This window comes from Triticum aestivum, chromosome 7A (genome assembly GCF_018294505.1).
Source record: "Triticum aestivum cultivar Chinese Spring chromosome 7A, IWGSC CS RefSeq v2.1, whole genome shotgun sequence".
In the NCBI taxonomy this organism is placed as follows: Eukaryota; Viridiplantae; Streptophyta; class Magnoliopsida; order Poales; family Poaceae; genus Triticum; species Triticum aestivum.
Window position 1 is genome coordinate 407702797 of NC_057812.1, and position 16093 is coordinate 407718889.

The window sequence follows — 16093 nt, forward strand, 5'->3', positions numbered from 1 at the left end:
CAGGCACAGAAAAGGAGAGAGTGACATGTGGGGTCGAGGCGGGCACAGACGGACGACAAGGACGCGAAGACGTCCGCTTTCTGTTCGCTTTGGCCCCAAACCGAGAGCAACTTTGGTCTGGAAATGGGGCGAAAGCGGACACGGGCCGGACAAAACGTCCGTATGCTCCCATGCACTGGGTCGTTTGATTTGTCCGTTTTACCCCAAACGGACACAAACGGACGATTTGGGGTAGAAATAGGTCACGCGGTGGAGTTGGCCGAAGAGGTTGGCTCGTCGCCGTTGGCCGGTGGTGCCGCATGTGGTGGGATGAGCACCAGAGGACGAGGCGGTGGCTGGTTCATGCACGCGGCAGCGCTGCTGGCTTGGAGTCGCCATGCACTTGGTACCGTCAGCCACCGCGCGCTCACCGTTGAGGTCGCTGCTTGCTGCAGCTTGCGCGCCGCCGTCGCTGCTTGTGCCGAGTTGCGCGGCACCGCTAGTGCTTGCTTCCCTGGGAGGTCTGGGTCAAGGGCGCCGCCGCCGCTGCTTCCTCTGCTGGGAGGGCGGGGTCAAGCACGCCGCCGTTTGTGCCCGAGCTGTGCGTCGTCGGCGCCGCTTGCTCCGTTGGGAGGCAGGGGTCGCGCCCGAGCTGCCTGTCGCCGCTTTTTTGGGGGGGGGCCTCAAAATCTCGTCCTTTTTAGCAATGCAATGCAATTTTTCTTACTCTTTACATTATGCTATGAATCTCATTGAAGGTGGGTCGACCAAGTCATACCTGATGCTCCCTGGGTTATCAACCAGGAGTTCCTCGGCAAGCACTGCATCGGCTACATCGCGCACGACGCGCTTCCGTCAGTATATACTTATTTATATGTAACAAATACCACCTATCCACTTTGCATACTTCCAAATCATCTACTCCCTCTGTTGCTAAATACTATAAGTCTTTCTAGAGATATCAATGCGCACTACATACGGAGCAAAATGAAGTGAATTGTGAAAAACCACCACATTAAAGCGTAGGTTTGCAGGAAAGACTCTTCTACAAATTTGTGCCAAAACACTGATTTTAGTCCTAATCTTTTGCAAAAAACACTGATCAATCGTTTTATGCATTTTAACCTTGATTATGACATGTGGGGCCATGGTATTTTTGCATAGTCACCATTCGGGTAAAAGTACAAAACGCAATCAGCTCCTCGTCGCCGGCCTGCAGCAGAGGCATCGGCGCTCATGGTCTTCGTCGCCAGCCATGGCCACACCGTCCAGAGGGGGGGAAGGCCAACTCCACCGCACGACCCTAAATCTATACCCATTTTATCCGGATTTTGTCCGTATGGGGTAGAAATAGGGAGAACAAACGCCGGACAGAGGCCGCACAAACTCGCTGCACGCAACGCTACTACCCCATTTTCACCCCATACGTCGTGGTCGTGGATGCACGTGGTGGGCCAGGCACAGAAAAGGAGAGAGTGACATGTGGGGTCGAGGCGGGCACAGACGGACGACAAGGACGCGAAGACGTCCGCTTTCTGTTCGCTTTGGCCCCAAACCGAGAGCAACTTTGGTCTGGAAATGGGGAGAAAGCGGACACGGGCCGGACAAAACGTCCGTATGCTCCCATGCACTGGGTCGTTTGATTTGTCCGTTTTACCCCAAACGGACACAAACGGACGATTTGGGGTAGAAATAGGTCACGCGGTGGAGTTGGCCGAAGAGGTTGGCTCGTCGCCGTTGGCCGGTGGTGCCGCATGTGGTGGGACGAGCACCAGAGGACGAGGTGGTGGCTGGTTCATGCACGCGGCAGCGCTGCTGGCTTGGAGTCGCCATGCACTTGGTACCGTCGGCCACCGCGCGCTCACCGTTGAGGTCGCTGCTTGCTGCAGCTTGCGCGCCGCCGTCGCTGCTTGTGCCGAGCTGCGCGGCACCGCTAGTGCTTGCTTCCCTGGGAGGTCTGGGTCAAGGGCGCCGCCGCCGCTGCTTCCTCTGCTGGGAGGGCGGGGTCAAGCACGCCGCCGCTTGTGCCTGAGCTGTGCCTCGTCGGCGCCGCTTGCTCCGTCGGGAGGCAGGGGTCGCGCCCGAGCTGCCTGCCGCCGCTTTTTTGGGGGGGGGGCTCAAAATCTCGTCCTTTTTAGCAATGCAATGCAATTTTTCTTACTCTTTACATTATGCTATGAATCTCATTGAAGGTGGGTCGACCAAGTCATACCTGATGCTCCCTGGGTTATCAACCAGGAGTTCCTCGGCAAGCACTGCATCGGCTACATCGCGCACGACGCGCTTCCGTCAGTATATACTTATTTATATGTAACAAATACCACCTATCCACTTTGCATACTTCCAAATCATCTACTCCCTCTGTTGCTAAATACTATAAGTCTTTCTAGAGATATCAATGCGCACTACATACGGAGCAAAATGAAGTGAATTGTGAAAAACCACCACATTAAAGCGTAGGTTTGCAGGAAAGACTCTTCTACAAATTTGTGCCAAAACACTGATTTTAGTCCTAATCTTTTGCAGAAAACACTGATCAACCGTTTTATGCATTTTAACCTTGATTATGACATGTGGGGCCATGGTATTTTTGCATAGTCACCATTCGGGTAAAAGTACAAAACGCAATCAGCTCCTCGTCGCCGGCCTGCAGCAGAGGCATCGGCGCTCATGGTCCTCGTCGCCAGCCATGGCCACACCGTCCAGAGGGGGGGAAGGCCAACTCCACCGCACGACCCTAAATCTATACCCATTTTATCCGGATTTTGTCCGTATGGGGTAGAAATAGGGAGAACAAACGCCGGACAGAGGCCGCACAAACTCGCTGCACGCAACGCTACTACCCCATTTTCACCCCATACGTCATGGTCGTGGATGCACGTGGTGGGCCAGGTACAGAAAAGGAGAGAGTGACATGTGGGGTCGAGGCGGGCATAGACGGACGACAAGGACGCGAAGACGTCCGCTTTCTGTTCGCTTTGGCCCCAAACCGAGAGCAACTTTGGTCTGGAAATGGGGCGAAAGCGGACACGGGCCGGACAAAACGTCCGTATGCTCCCATGCACTGGGTCGTTTGATTTGTCCGTTTTACCCCAAACGGACACAAACGGACGATTTGGGGTAGAAATGGGTCACGCGGTGGAGTTGGCCGAAGAGGTTGGCTCGTCGCCGTTGGCCGGTGGTGCCGCATGTGGTGGGACGAGCACCAGAGGACGAGGCGGTGGCTGGTTCATGCACGCGGCAGCGCTGCTGGCTTGGAGTCGCCATGCACTTGGTACCGTCGGCCACCGCGCGCTCACCGTTGAGGTCGCTGCTTGCTGCAGCTTGCGCGCCGCCGTCGCTACTTGTGCCGAGCTGCGCGGCACCGCTAGTGCTTGCTTCCCTGGGAGGTCTGGGTCAAGGGCGCCGCCGCCGCTGCTTCCTCTGCTGGGAGGGCGGGGTCAAGCACGCCGCCGCTTGTGCCCGAGCTGTGCGTCGTCGGCGCCGCTTGCTCCGTCGGGAGGCAGGGGTCGCGCCCGAGCTGCCTGCCGCCGCTTTTTTTTTTGGGGGGGGGGGCTCAAAATCTCGTCCTTTTTAGCAATGCAATGCAATTTTTCTTACTCTTTACATTATGCTATGAATCTCATTGAAGGTGGGTCGACCAAGTCATACCTGATGCTCCCTGGGTTATCAACCAGGAGTTCCTCGGCAAGCACTGCATGGGCTACATCGCGCACGACGCGCTTCCGTCAGTATATACTTATTTATATGTAACAAATACCACCTATCACTTTGCATACTTCCAAATCATCTACTCCCTCTGTTGCTAAATACTATAAGTCTTTCTAGAGATATCAATGCGCACTACATACGGAGCAAAATGAAGTGAATTGTGAAAAACCACCACATTAAAGCGTAGGTTTGCACGAAAGACTCTTCTACAAATTTGTGCCAAAACACTGATTTTAGTCCTAATCTTTTGCAGAAAACACTGATCAACCGTTTTATGCATTTTAACCTTGATTATGACATGTGGGGCCATGGTATTTTTGCATAGTCACCATTCGGGTAAAAGTACAAAACGCAATCAGCTCCTCGTCGCCGGCCTGCAGCAGAGGCATCGGCGCTCATGGTCCTCGTCGCCAGCCATGGCCACACCGTCCAGAGGGGGGGAAGGCCAACTCCACCGCACGACCCTAAATCTATACCCATTTTATCCGGATTTTGTCCGTACGGGGTAGAAATAGGGAGAACAAACGCCGGACAGAGGCCGCACAAACTCGCTGCACGCAACGCTACTACCCCATTTTCACCCCATACGTCGTGGTCGTGGATGCACGTGGTGGGCCAGGTACAGAAAAGGAGAGAGTGACATGTGGGGTCGAGGCGGACACAGACGGACGACAAGGACGCGAAGACGTCCGCTTTCTGTTCGCTTTGGCCCCAAACCGAGAGCAACTTTGGTCTGGAAATGGGGCGAAAGCGGACACGGGCCGGACAAAACGTCCGTATGCTCCCATGCACTGGGTCGTTTGATTTGTCCGTTTTACTCCAAACGGACACAAACGGACGATTTGGGGTAGAAATGGGTCACGCGGTGGAGTTGGCCGAAGAGGTTGGCTCGTCGCCGTTGGCCGGTGGTGCCGCATGTGGTGGGACGAGCACCAGAGGACGAGGCGGTGGCTGGTTCATGCACGCGGCAGCGCTGCTGGCTTGGAGTCGCCATGCACTTGGTACCGTCGGCCACCGCGCGCTCACCATTGAGGTCGCTGCTTGCTGCAGCTTGCGCGCCGCCGTCGCTGCTTGTGCCGAGCTGCGTGGCACCGCTAGTGCTTGCTTCCCTGGGAGGTCTGGGTCAAGGGCGCCACCGCCGCTGCTTCCTCTGCTGGGAGGGCGGGGTCAAGCACGCCGCCGCTTGTGCCCGAGCTGTGCGTCGTTGGCGCCGCTTGCTCCGTCGGGAGGCAGGGGTCGCGCCCGAGCTGCCTGCCGCCGCTTGCTGCGCTTGCACCCGAGCTGCACGTCGGGGTCGTAGCCGGGAAGGGAGGTGGCGGCGCTGGGAGGGCGGGGGCGCGCCGGGAGGGAGATGGCGGCGCTGGGAGGCGGGGGCGCGTCGGGAGGGAGGTGGCGGCGCTGGGAGGCGGGGGCGCGCCGGAGGGAGGTGGAGGAGCAGGGAGAGGGTAGTTTTTTAGGGGAGAATTTTTTAGGGAGGGGAGAATGTTTTGGCAAAAAGACCGTTAGGCACATCAGCAAATGGTGGGCTTCATCTGTCATAATCGTCATCAAATGGGCTAAAGCCATCAACTAGTGTTTTCTGTAAAAGATTAGACCAAGAATCAGTGTTTTCGGGCACAAATTCGTAGAAGAGTCTTTTTTGCAAACCTACGCTTCAATGTGGTGGTTTTTTGCAATTCACTCAGCAAAATGAGTTAATCTACACTCTAAAACATGATTATATACATCCGTACGTGGTCTTTATTGGAATCTTTAAAAAGACGTATATTTAGGAACGGAGCTAGTAGTATGAAGCACGCTTTGACGCATGCAAGAGGAAGAATTATAGTTCCATCCATTCCATGCAGTATGTGTTTGTAACCATTTGATCAGTTTGTGTAACTAACTTCATGTGCTTTGTTCCAGGTATGCAGACACTAGGAGCTGCCAATGATGTCTACGAATTTGTTAGAATATCCAAATCTCCTCATTCTCATGACCTTATATATAAACTGGGAATGTCTGATTTGTGTGCTGTTTGTGCAGGTCAAGTCCATTGGGAGGTTCAAGGAGACCAAGCGCACGGATGGCATCTCGACATCGGACATCATCAAGAGGATCTTGAAGGACTACAACCAGTACATCATGCGGAATCTCACCTGGGGTTACTCCCGAAAAGACCTCGGTGTGAGCTATGTCAAGGTGCCTGTCCATTCCAGTCCCTCAATAACTTCTCAAAAAGACAAGGAACAAAATCAAGCACTTCCCTTTTACTGTAATAATGTGACCAGGAGAAGCAATTGAGAGTGAACATGGGCATTACCAAGCTAAAAGAGAAGGTCAAGGAGCATCAAGAGAAGGTGATCGATCCAACCTATTCCTCCGTTTCAAAATAGATGACTCAACTAAAATTAGTACAAAAGTTGAGTCATCTATTTTGGAACGGAGGGAGTACTTGACAAAGCACACCCAATCTGGGACACTAGTCTTCACGTGATTTTATGGCATTGACTTTTTGACATATGCAGTTTCACAGCGCCGCAAAGATAGCTGGGAAGCAATCCTGTGGAGTGTATGGAGAATACTGACCGTTGGATCGTCGGGTTTCTTGAGAAGTTTGAGGAAGGTTGCCACATGATGGTAATCAATCCTCGAGTAACTTATCCGCAGTTTGTCAGCACACTATTACTTTGCGATCATGAATTGTATTCGGTTTGTTCATTTGACAGGAAACTGCGATTAAAGATCGAATTCAGGAGGGGCTCAACCGCTCAAGAGGCAAGCCAAGTCGGAGTCAAACCTTTCTGGATCAGACTCAGATTCACGAAGATGTTTTGCATTCCTGTAGTGTGTAGTACAATGAGATTAGAATGCTGTTATAGCCTTGTCGGAGATCTATTTAGAGTAGGGGATTGTGTACTATTTAGAACAAAAATATTTCAGGTGATTGATTAATCTTGTTCGATACACAGTTGCTCATTTTGGACCTTACATCCTAGATGAATTGCTCGGATAAACTTGGATTTGCACGACATGTTCTTCACCTTATGAATATGTTTTGTCAACCTATGTGCTATTGCTAACAACCACCAGTTGTAATCTTCCTCTTTTTCTTTCATTTATCAAGATAGAAGGATAAAATTTTCAGGTAGTACTGGATACTAATTGAGAAGACACCATTCATTTTTATAGTTTCTTCAGATTTAGATAAGCTAGAACTAGCCTATTTTCTGAATCCATGGTAATATATATTTTTACCTGAAGATTGAAGTCGGTGCACCAGGTGCAGGAATAAAGAACTTAATTTCAAACCTGCCGATTGAGTAATCTGTTTCTTCAGAGATGTTCTTTCAGGAAACAAATCTGATATTAATATTTATAGAAAACAGTACATATTTATCAGATACAAATGAAAAACAAAAGAGGTCCTAAATGCTTTCATCTTTGACCGGAGAACCTGCATAAGCCTGAACTGTCTAACACGCTTCACCATTCGCACATCGGCAGGAGACACGCTGCAAGTTTTGGAGGCATGGGATCTGGTACCACCATTCTGTTTCGGAGATGTTGAATCAAATAGTACTTGTTATCTTGATTCACATTTCTACTATGAGATTAAATCAATTTCCACTGTATGTCTGAATATGCAAGAATTCAGCAGAGGCAGTTCACCCACATTCACCGTCAACTTTGTGTTTTACATCAGAATGCTTGCTGTTGAGGAGACAGTTGCCTTGAATGATTTCATAGTCTCATTGCTAGGCTTCACCTGTGCCCTCGAAAATACACGCATACCCTCTGCAAAATAGTAGGAGTAAATTTTAAGGATGTCACTAAGCCATGCAGGAAAGTTGTATGGTTTCAATAATTGTGTGTGTAATAGTTTGAGAAAAAACACAGCAAAAGCTGATCATTCTAGTAGTTGCACAAGATTAGGAAGTAAGGAAGCATCCAAATATAATTTTATCTTATTGTTCTTCCTTCTATCACGAAGTCACTAACATGAATGAATGCAAGTCATGCAAACTAGACTCCGATTTTGGAGCTTCGTCACAACCAAGCAAGTTCACAAGAGCAATAGTAGTAACAACCAGGCCAAAATATTTTATGGCAACAGAAGTGTTGACAGAAATGAGGAGATGAAATGTGCATCAACCTCAAGCACCCAAATGCTTATAAGAGATTCTGCCGTGAACAATACAAATCCAATTAGATAAAGTACCTGCATTGCTCCAAAACAGACAAGAATTAAGGCCCACGGCAAGTTACATCACTGAAGTTGTGTTCATAGTTAACCATAATAATGTAATGCAGACGAACGTACCCCGACAAACATATCCGTGTTTAAAACCTCGATAGCCACAAGAATTCCCCTGATTTCAGGTAAAGAAACAGTACTGAACTATTGCAGTTGGAAACTTAACAAGAAAACAGCACTGTGGTTATTAGACTTACGTAAGAGTTTTCCCCATGAATATTATCGGCAGAGCAATTGCAGCAATAACACAAAACCCAACATGCACCTGGCACATATCAAGCCGTCATTATGCTCATCTTACGTTACGGATGAAAGATGAATATCGAGAAAAATGCAATAGAATCAGATGTTTAGATTATTAGCATACGGACAGCTAAGTGCATAAAACTACCGAGTAGAAGACGAAAAACTGGGCAAATGTCACCACGCTATCAGTTCTGGCTTACAAAACAAGAGAATCCAGTTAGCAAATTTTCATTTGCACAGAGCATTGTCTGAACAATTATTTACTTCGAGCTGGTAGTTAAAAAAGAAACCTCATGGCCTGGTACAGAGGCCTGTACCATAGGATGTATGAAAGAGGACATCCAAATGCAGCATAGATGATGGCAAGGAGAAAAAGAACAATATCTGCCATAAAAAGGATAAGAAAAAGATGCACACTGAAAAAAAAATGTTCGTGAGGCAAAATATTAGCACCTTCCCCGTGAATTGATTCAACTAAGACAGCAACTACATTCCAACTGAGACATACAACAATTCCTGCAAAAAGAGCAGCCGATGAACAAGTTCATCGTGAAGACTATCAGCAATAAATCCCAAGTAATTGGAGAAAACTGTTGGAAGGTGAAGTACCTAGCCAACTAGCAAATGCTAAATATTGCAACTGGTGAGCATGGGTTGGTATTTCATTGGCTATGTCATGATGTATGACGGGGAAGAATGGTGGCCAATTTTTCACTTCGATGGTGACACCAGCTGCACAAACAGATGCGTTTTTGAAAATGTGGTCAAAACATTAAACCATGATGGAGATGTAATGGTGATCTAGTAGAACTACCTCTGTTCATTGCATTCTCCCTCTGTATGATATCCTGCAAAGAATGTGACACTTCTGAGAGAATTTTTAAGAGTCACTTTTGAGCAAATTGGTTAGCTTCACATGATAGTTTCTTTTTAAAATATTCATCTACAGAAATGAACACTATAGGATTTGTAAGTGAAAAAGGTGATCGAACCCGCTCCCTCCTCTTCAAATCCTCCTCCCATGATAAGAGCTCTTGCTCCCGCTTCTTCGGATCCTGCATGAATTGGACTTATCATCAACTGTACCAAAAAAACTATATTATCATGTTATATGGACAACGAGTCAATAGTATATATGTACATATAATGGGATGTCGATGGTGGCGTCATGCTTGCCACTGCCTCCAAAGCCCGCTGGGATCCATGATTTCTTTGCTGGAGCTGGTGCTGATAATTTCCAATTCTGAAAAACGCCGCAAATGAGCAAATGATATCATCTTGATACTTGAATAAATTCTTAGAAAGTGATATACTGAAATAACACCCTGCTTAGACTCAGGCCGCATACTGAACTAATGTACACTACTTCGGGTAAAATAAATAAATTAGTACACATAAGAAATTATCAAATCAGATACGACCAATGGAAATTCAAGATATAAGAGTTGAATGTTGCGACTAAAATTTCAACCTATCCACCAAAAGAAACCCTGAAGCCAGACCATAAGCAGAACTTGTCATCATAGATCACAGGATAAATCTTCCTCTCTTTTTTTAGAAGATAATCTTCCTAACTAGGGCATTTTGATCTAGAGCAAGTTCTTGATTTGGGGTGAGAATGTAGGATGAACTGCGCATACAATTCAGAGGCTTATATTAAAAAATCAATTGTGAGAGACAAAATACAATATCATTGGAAAAGGCACGGATTTTCTGAACCAAAGTTGATCTGGACATGAAAACTCGAATGTTTGCAATGGGAAATGTCTCATCAAAACCTGAACAAGACCAAGAAACATGGGAAGTCAGGAATACCGCGGTAGGATTGACATTCTCGTCTTCGAGCGGATAGGTGCTAGGAGACATTGAGAAGATCCCTAAGGCATGAATAAATCCCTGCGTTGTTTGCCTTTGGGATGGACCACAATCTATTCTAAGTTGTGCATGACCAATCAAAGGTTATTTCCAGTTAATGGTGGCCGTTGGCACCTTGGCACCTTGGCACCGGTCAATACTTTCCAATCTTGCCCCTAGGCCTGGCGTGCTTCACATATTTTCCTTCTTTTACCCTTCAATGTGGCAAATGCATGAATTGCAGAAGAAACTAATTCACACAGAATTCAGGAAAATCCAGCGTTCCGATTCCAGATCGGTGGTTGGTTTTGTCCTTCTAGGCAGTTTATGGCATGCACGTCACAGGCAGCAAGGGGTTAAAAAAGGCCTTTTGTTCTTCCTATATCCGCAACTAACATATGATTTCCCATAAACAATGGTCAGGACAACACAAAGGAACATCATACGGAGAAAGGGAAATGATCTCGATGGCCAGCACAAAGGAACATCATACGGAAAAAGGGAATTGATTTCAATGGCCAAATGTTCACTAAGCAGCTTCTAAAATCAATTTCATGTTCCTTCCCTCTCAACCCTTTTATCCAGAGTGCAGGGAGTTTGATACGGAAAGTGCATTAATTCAGGAAATGCCGACAAATGTCAGCTACAGAAAATCAATTCGAAGTTAATGCAACATTATTATGTCACAAAAAGTAGGATGACAGTCAAAGACAACATTTTGCCATCAAGCGCAATACACAGTACATTGGCATACATTGTGAACCCAATGAGCATGCAGCAACTCCAAATTCTGCTGTGGTAAAGGATGGTATCTTCTCTACTTAGTGATGGTGGTCTTGAACATAGCGAAGGCCGCAGTATTTGCACACAGCAGGTGCATCCAGATCAAGGCAGATGTACTCAATTGGATGGCCAAGGGCAGGGTTTTTATCTGTAATCCAAATGGAAACAGTCAGCTTTGCAGAAAATGCATGATCATGAGTATATCAGCATTCGCAAGCAACAGTGTGGCCAAAGCATGACAGTGACAATGTGTAAAGGTGGGAAGTGTTTGATTGATTTACCCCCTTCACATGCGGCAATTCGCCCTTCAACCTTGATTGGTGGCACCTCATTGATAAGTTCCATTGGAGATTTCTTGCTTGTGTCCTGCAATAAATAAAATGAAAGATTTTTTTATAAATAGTGATGACACAACAAGTCAGAAAAAAACACCCAATGCAACCAATAGACCTCATATGTCAGCTAATTATGCTACTTAAGGTGTGAATATCACATGACAAACTCCTTAAAACTGCTCTATCATGGCCTGGAACTTTTCCTGACTAACTGGTAGAAGGGAGAACTAGAGATGTGACAGTTAAACATCTGTAGGTCATGAAACGAAATCAAGCAATACACATCTCTTGGGAAGAACCTATCAATGGTCTGTCATGCTTCAGCCAAAGCTAAGGACACAAACTAGAAAGATACACAAGATAACAATGTATAGAAATAGTACAACAGGATGAGCTTGCATATTATGAAATAAGCAAAAGGATCAGAAGATCTCATCAAGCAAAGGACTACAAAAGCTTAACCAGGGATAATTTCAGTCCATAAACGTTAAACCCACTGAACCTTCATTCATTTAAACTTCTTGTCGATTTCACAAGATCATCAGATATATTGATAGCTACTCACAAAATGTCGATTCACAAGATCAGAAGCACGCCGCCCTGGAGCGTCACACCGCACAGCCACCGCCACGCCTTGGCAGGACCTGCGCTTCATCACGGCGCTGTGCTGGGCACGGCTGCGGTGGCTGGATGAGGTGGTTTCCTGCGGCGGCGGCTCCTTCGACGTGGGGCAACTCTGTGCAGAGCGGCTGCTCCTCCGTGATGCAGCGTGGGTCCTGCCAAGGCGTGGCAGTGGCTGTGCGGTGCGACGCTCCACGGCGGCGTGCCTCTCGTCCGCCATGCCAGCGGTGGCAGCAAGGCGAAAGGCTCCGGCGGGCCTGGATCTGGGAGGTCCTCCACCAGATCTGGGTTTTGTCGGTCCTGTATGGCCGATGGGCCTGGGTTGGGCTCATCTGATGGGTCGATGCAGATGGCAGGGATGGCAAGTGGCAGTTTGGTGGTCTGGCCGTTCTGTGCGGGCAGAGGGTCTGGCAGCGCCGAGCAAAAGCTTAGCTTCTGGTTGTTGGCCAAGGCAGGCGTTGCCTTCTTCTTCAAGACATTGTTGAGACGCGGTGCAGGCTCTCCATCCAGACCACTCCAGGGGAAACCCTAGATCTGCTCGTGATCGGACGATAGTGGCATCAAAGCGTCATGCTGCCCCTTGGGGGCATCGTTCTTGGGGTGGTGACCGGCTGGAGGGACCAGTGGTTGCATGAGGATGGTGGGGTCGTCGCAGTGGTCGCCGCGGTGACCGGTGGAAGATGGCAGTGTTGGTGACAAGGCTTTTGTGGCAACGATGATGAGGGTGAGAGATGTCGGGGTCGTGGCAATGGCTGCGGTAGTCGGCTCTTCTCCGGCGTGTTCACGAGTTTGCCTCGGATTGTCTGTCACTCTGAAGTCAGAGCTGCGGCGGCGGGGTGCATGTGGCAACGATGATGGGTGGCAGGTGGTCTGTTCGGCGATCTTCTCTAGCACCAGCCTAGCACATTTCTCCTTCATAGCTCTCCGTCGGAATCGGAGCTGTGTTGTCCTCATCGCAGGTTGCTGGGTGATTGGCAGGATCTTCATGTGGCTTCGCACTGCCTCTATGGTGTGGCTTGGCTCGGTGGTCGTCTGCGGTGAAGTCGGAGTCGCTTCTCAAAGAGTGGGTATGATTATATCATGTGCCAGGGGAGAAGTGATGACGATGACACCTCCGTGCTACCTCGACTAGGCTTCCTTCGCAGCGGCGTGTGTGGGTTATCTTATGTGTGCTGCTCAGCGGATTGTAACGGTTTTCACCCGGTTTTCCATTAATTAACCGTGCAGTTCTCTTCTTCTTAATTAATGGATGAGGCAAATCTTTTGCCTCCGTTTCAAAAAAAAAAACTCACAAAATGTTGGTCTCATCAACTTGCTCATGTGTTTAGCTGTAGCAGCAGATTGTTTACATGACTCTGCTACCTCATAACTGAAGGATGGGTCAACCAGAGGAATTGGTACAGTTGAACGTGCAGATTCATAGCTTTCAGTTGTAAGCATTCATAGATGCATCACCGTTCCTAACACTGTCAGCAAATTTATGACAAGGGTGGGGAGTTCCAAACTGATCACATGATTAGTATCTGAAAATGAAATGGACCAAATAGATATATCCACTCATAACATGTGCTATCAACGAGCTTACACTTATCATAGCAAGCCGAAAGATGAGAGTGATCTAAGACATCCAGATCTACCAACAAAACAGCTGAAGCCATTAGACACACACCTAGCATCAAGCAGCCCAAAAGTGTCTCAAAGGAACACAGATTGACCTAAGCTAAATGGGGAATCCAAAATTAATCATGCAACTACGCACCTAAACAAGGGACACACGCTATACCGATCGCAAAAATCGCACGCTGGACACGAAAAGGCGCGACCTTTCGCACCCGATTGGGTGGATCGTACGAGAAATGAGGTAACTTCTAGAGGCCTAGGAATCTGATCCAACCGGATCGGAATCTAGAGAGCGGAGACGAGGGGATGGGTACCTGCATCCATTTGGCGGTGTGGCTTCCAACGACGGCCGCGGCGCCGACTGCCTTCTCCGTGGCGAGGCCCCGCGCCGCGCCAGCGTGGCGGGTGCCGGTTAGGGTTCTGAGGAGCGTCGGGAGCAGCCTCCTCGTTGCGGTCGCCATGGCTGATGACGCGGGGGGGGGGGGGGGGGGGGTATGCAGGTCTCGGGTGAGTTTGGGAGCAAATGGAGACGAGTTCTTTTGCCCTGACCTGGCCAAATGGGCCGGCATAGCTCGGGCTGACCCATTAACGTACCTGGTACGGCACAGCCCATAGTAGCCCGTTTATGAATGGGTCGTGTCGTGGCGGCACGCGTGGTGCCCTTCTACGGGAGCTCCTTAACGGGTCTCCCTATTTGCCCCGGCAAATACATGCCCCATCGTACAAGGGACGATGCCACGGGCAATTCCTAAACGGCGCCCGCTGCGCCCGTTATAGGCTTAGCGGTACAGGGCGCACACCCCCTTGTCCGCGCTGGGCCGGCCCACGTTCAATTTTTTTTTCTGTTTTAAAGAAACAAAAAACAACACATGTACATGTCGTGGCTCGAACAAAGGATCACCAGGTTAAACGGTCGCTACCGTAACCAACCAACTACCAGCCTTTTACATGTCTAGTTATAGCTTTTTACTTCTTTTGTTCTCTTTTCTTGCTGGAACGGTTTTGTTCCTTTTTTCATTTTTATTCATTTCCATTTTACTTTTTTATTGCTAAACTTTTTTTATAATACATGATTTTGCGTTTAGAATTCGTGAACCTTTTTTGAAATTTGATGAACTTTTTTTCAAATCCAATGAACTTTTTTCAAATGTGATGAACTTTTTCAATTTTTATGAATCTTTTTCGAATGCGGTGATTTTTTTTTCAAATCCGATGAACTTTTTTCAAATGTGATGAACTTTTTTTCAAATTCGATGAACTTTTTTCTAATTTTATGAACTTTTTTTTGAATGCGATGAACTTTTTTTCAAATCTGATGAACTTTTTTCAAATATGGTGAACTTTTTTCAAATTCGATGAACTTTTTTCAAATGCGATGAACTTATTTTCAAATTCAATGAACTTTTTTCAAATGCGGTGAACTTTTTTTCAAATCCGATGAACTTTTTTCAAATCCGATGAACTTTTTTCAAATCTGATGAACCTTTTTTCAAATCCGATGAACTTTTCCAAATTCGACGAACTGTTTTTAAATTTGTGAACCTTTTGAAATTCATGTCCTTTTTATAATGCGCTACTTTTTTCGATCTTTTCGTGTGTGTTTTCTGTTTTTTAAAAGTCAATGTTTGACCAGTCAACTGGTCAACCACGACCAATTACCGCGTTCGACCGAACGAGAAAACACGATCGATGGAACCAGTCAACGATATTTGTCTAGTTGTTGGGCCGGCCCACGAGCTCAGGCGCATGTGCGCCAGGATGCAGAACCGGCGCTTAAAGCGCCCGTTAGGCGCTCCCGATGCCACGTTCTGTGACAAATACATGCCCCGTCGCATAAGGGACACCGATAGGGCCGGCCCATTCAGTGCACTGCGAATATGAGTGTGAAAAATTGCAAAAATCGTAGCGTGCGGTGGCTTGGAATTGAAAACGGGTCCGCAAGCTTGCGCGAGCAAGGGGCCAGCCACTGCGATAGAACGGACCTACGGACAGAAATACAGCGAAAACCTCTAAGAAACTAAGTACAGTTTCGGACTTAACACTGTTTGACAAAATCCCGATTTTTTCCAAATTTTGAGTAATTTTTTGAACGTAACATTTTATTTCACAAACACCAACAAATTTTATGAAAACGAACAAATTTTCAATTTTCCAAACATTTTTTGAAAGCATGAACATTTTTTGAATTTGTGAACAATTCTTTAAAGCACGAACATTTTTTGAATCTTGAGAACAAATTTTTGAACGGAGAACAATTTTTTAAAACACGAACATTTTTTGAATCTTGAGAACAAATTCTGAAACAGAGGACAATTTTTGAAAAATTCCGAACAAATTTAAAAGCACGAACATTTTTTTAATATGTGAACAAAAAATTGAAATCCATTACATTTCGGAATTTTGAAAGCTTTGCACTTTTTTGTGTAACGAGAACAATTTTTTAATTTTGAGAGCAATTTTCCGGAAACTGAACATTTTTTAGAAACATGAACAAAATTTGAATATTTTGATTTTTTTTAAGAGAAGAAAAAAAAGGAAAGAAAGCAAACAAACAGAAAAAACAAGAAAAAAAGAAAAGAAAAAAGAAACAAAAATAACTAAAAACAAAAAGAAGAAGAAGAAACAAAAAAGAAAACCAGAAAACCCAGTTCAAGAACCTTCTGGAAGGTTCCCAAAACTGGCCAGGAACCGTCCAAAATGTTCCCAG

The 16093-nt window shown here is 47.0% G+C and overlaps 3 protein-coding genes across 6 annotated transcripts; 1 reads left to right on the forward strand and 2 right to left on the reverse strand.

Annotated features, from left to right (window-relative positions):
- Nucleotides 1-5144: 5144 nt before the first annotated feature.
- LOC123147208 (choline-phosphate cytidylyltransferase 2) lies at nucleotides 5145-6685 on the forward strand. The gene is made up of 4 exons (XM_044566448.1): nucleotides 5145-5871; nucleotides 5961-6029; nucleotides 6198-6309; nucleotides 6399-6685. The coding sequence occupies exons 1-3, from the start codon at nucleotides 5620-5622 to the stop codon at nucleotides 6255-6257; spliced, it is 381 nt and encodes a 126-aa protein (XP_044422383.1). The 5' UTR covers nucleotides 5145-5619; the 3' UTR covers nucleotides 6258-6309; nucleotides 6399-6685.
- Nucleotides 6686-7024: 339 nt separating this feature from the next.
- LOC123147210 (secretory carrier-associated membrane protein 5) lies at nucleotides 7025-10312 on the reverse strand. 4 transcript variants are annotated; one of them, XM_044566452.1, is made up of 12 exons: nucleotides 9989-10312; nucleotides 9315-9416; nucleotides 9166-9228; nucleotides 8988-9021; nucleotides 8783-8905; nucleotides 8627-8689; nucleotides 8464-8557; nucleotides 8319-8364; nucleotides 8125-8192; nucleotides 7994-8042; nucleotides 7826-7891; nucleotides 7025-7467 (listed from the first exon to the last, which is right to left on the reverse strand). In XM_044566452.1, exons 1-12 carry the CDS (start codon nucleotides 10037-10039, stop codon nucleotides 7435-7437), a joined length of 792 nt encoding a protein of 263 aa, XP_044422387.1. In that variant the 5' UTR covers nucleotides 10040-10312; the 3' UTR covers nucleotides 7025-7434. The 4 variants fall into 4 exon arrangements, 3 of the variants coding, with proteins under 3 accessions (XP_044422387.1, XP_044422386.1, XP_044422388.1); XM_044566451.1 differs by having other exon boundaries at nucleotides 8464-8689; XR_006473116.1 differs by lacking the exon at nucleotides 7826-7891 and having other exon boundaries at nucleotides 7892-8042; nucleotides 8464-8689.
- Nucleotides 10313-10517: 205 nt separating this feature from the next.
- LOC123147211 (NADH dehydrogenase [ubiquinone] iron-sulfur protein 6, mitochondrial) lies at nucleotides 10518-13887 on the reverse strand. The gene is made up of 3 exons (XM_044566454.1): nucleotides 13701-13887; nucleotides 11092-11176; nucleotides 10518-10958 (listed from the first exon to the last, which is right to left on the reverse strand). The coding sequence occupies exons 1-3, from the start codon at nucleotides 13845-13847 to the stop codon at nucleotides 10849-10851; spliced, it is 342 nt and encodes a 113-aa protein (XP_044422389.1). The 5' UTR covers nucleotides 13848-13887; the 3' UTR covers nucleotides 10518-10848.
- Nucleotides 13888-16093: the final 2206 nt, after the last annotated feature.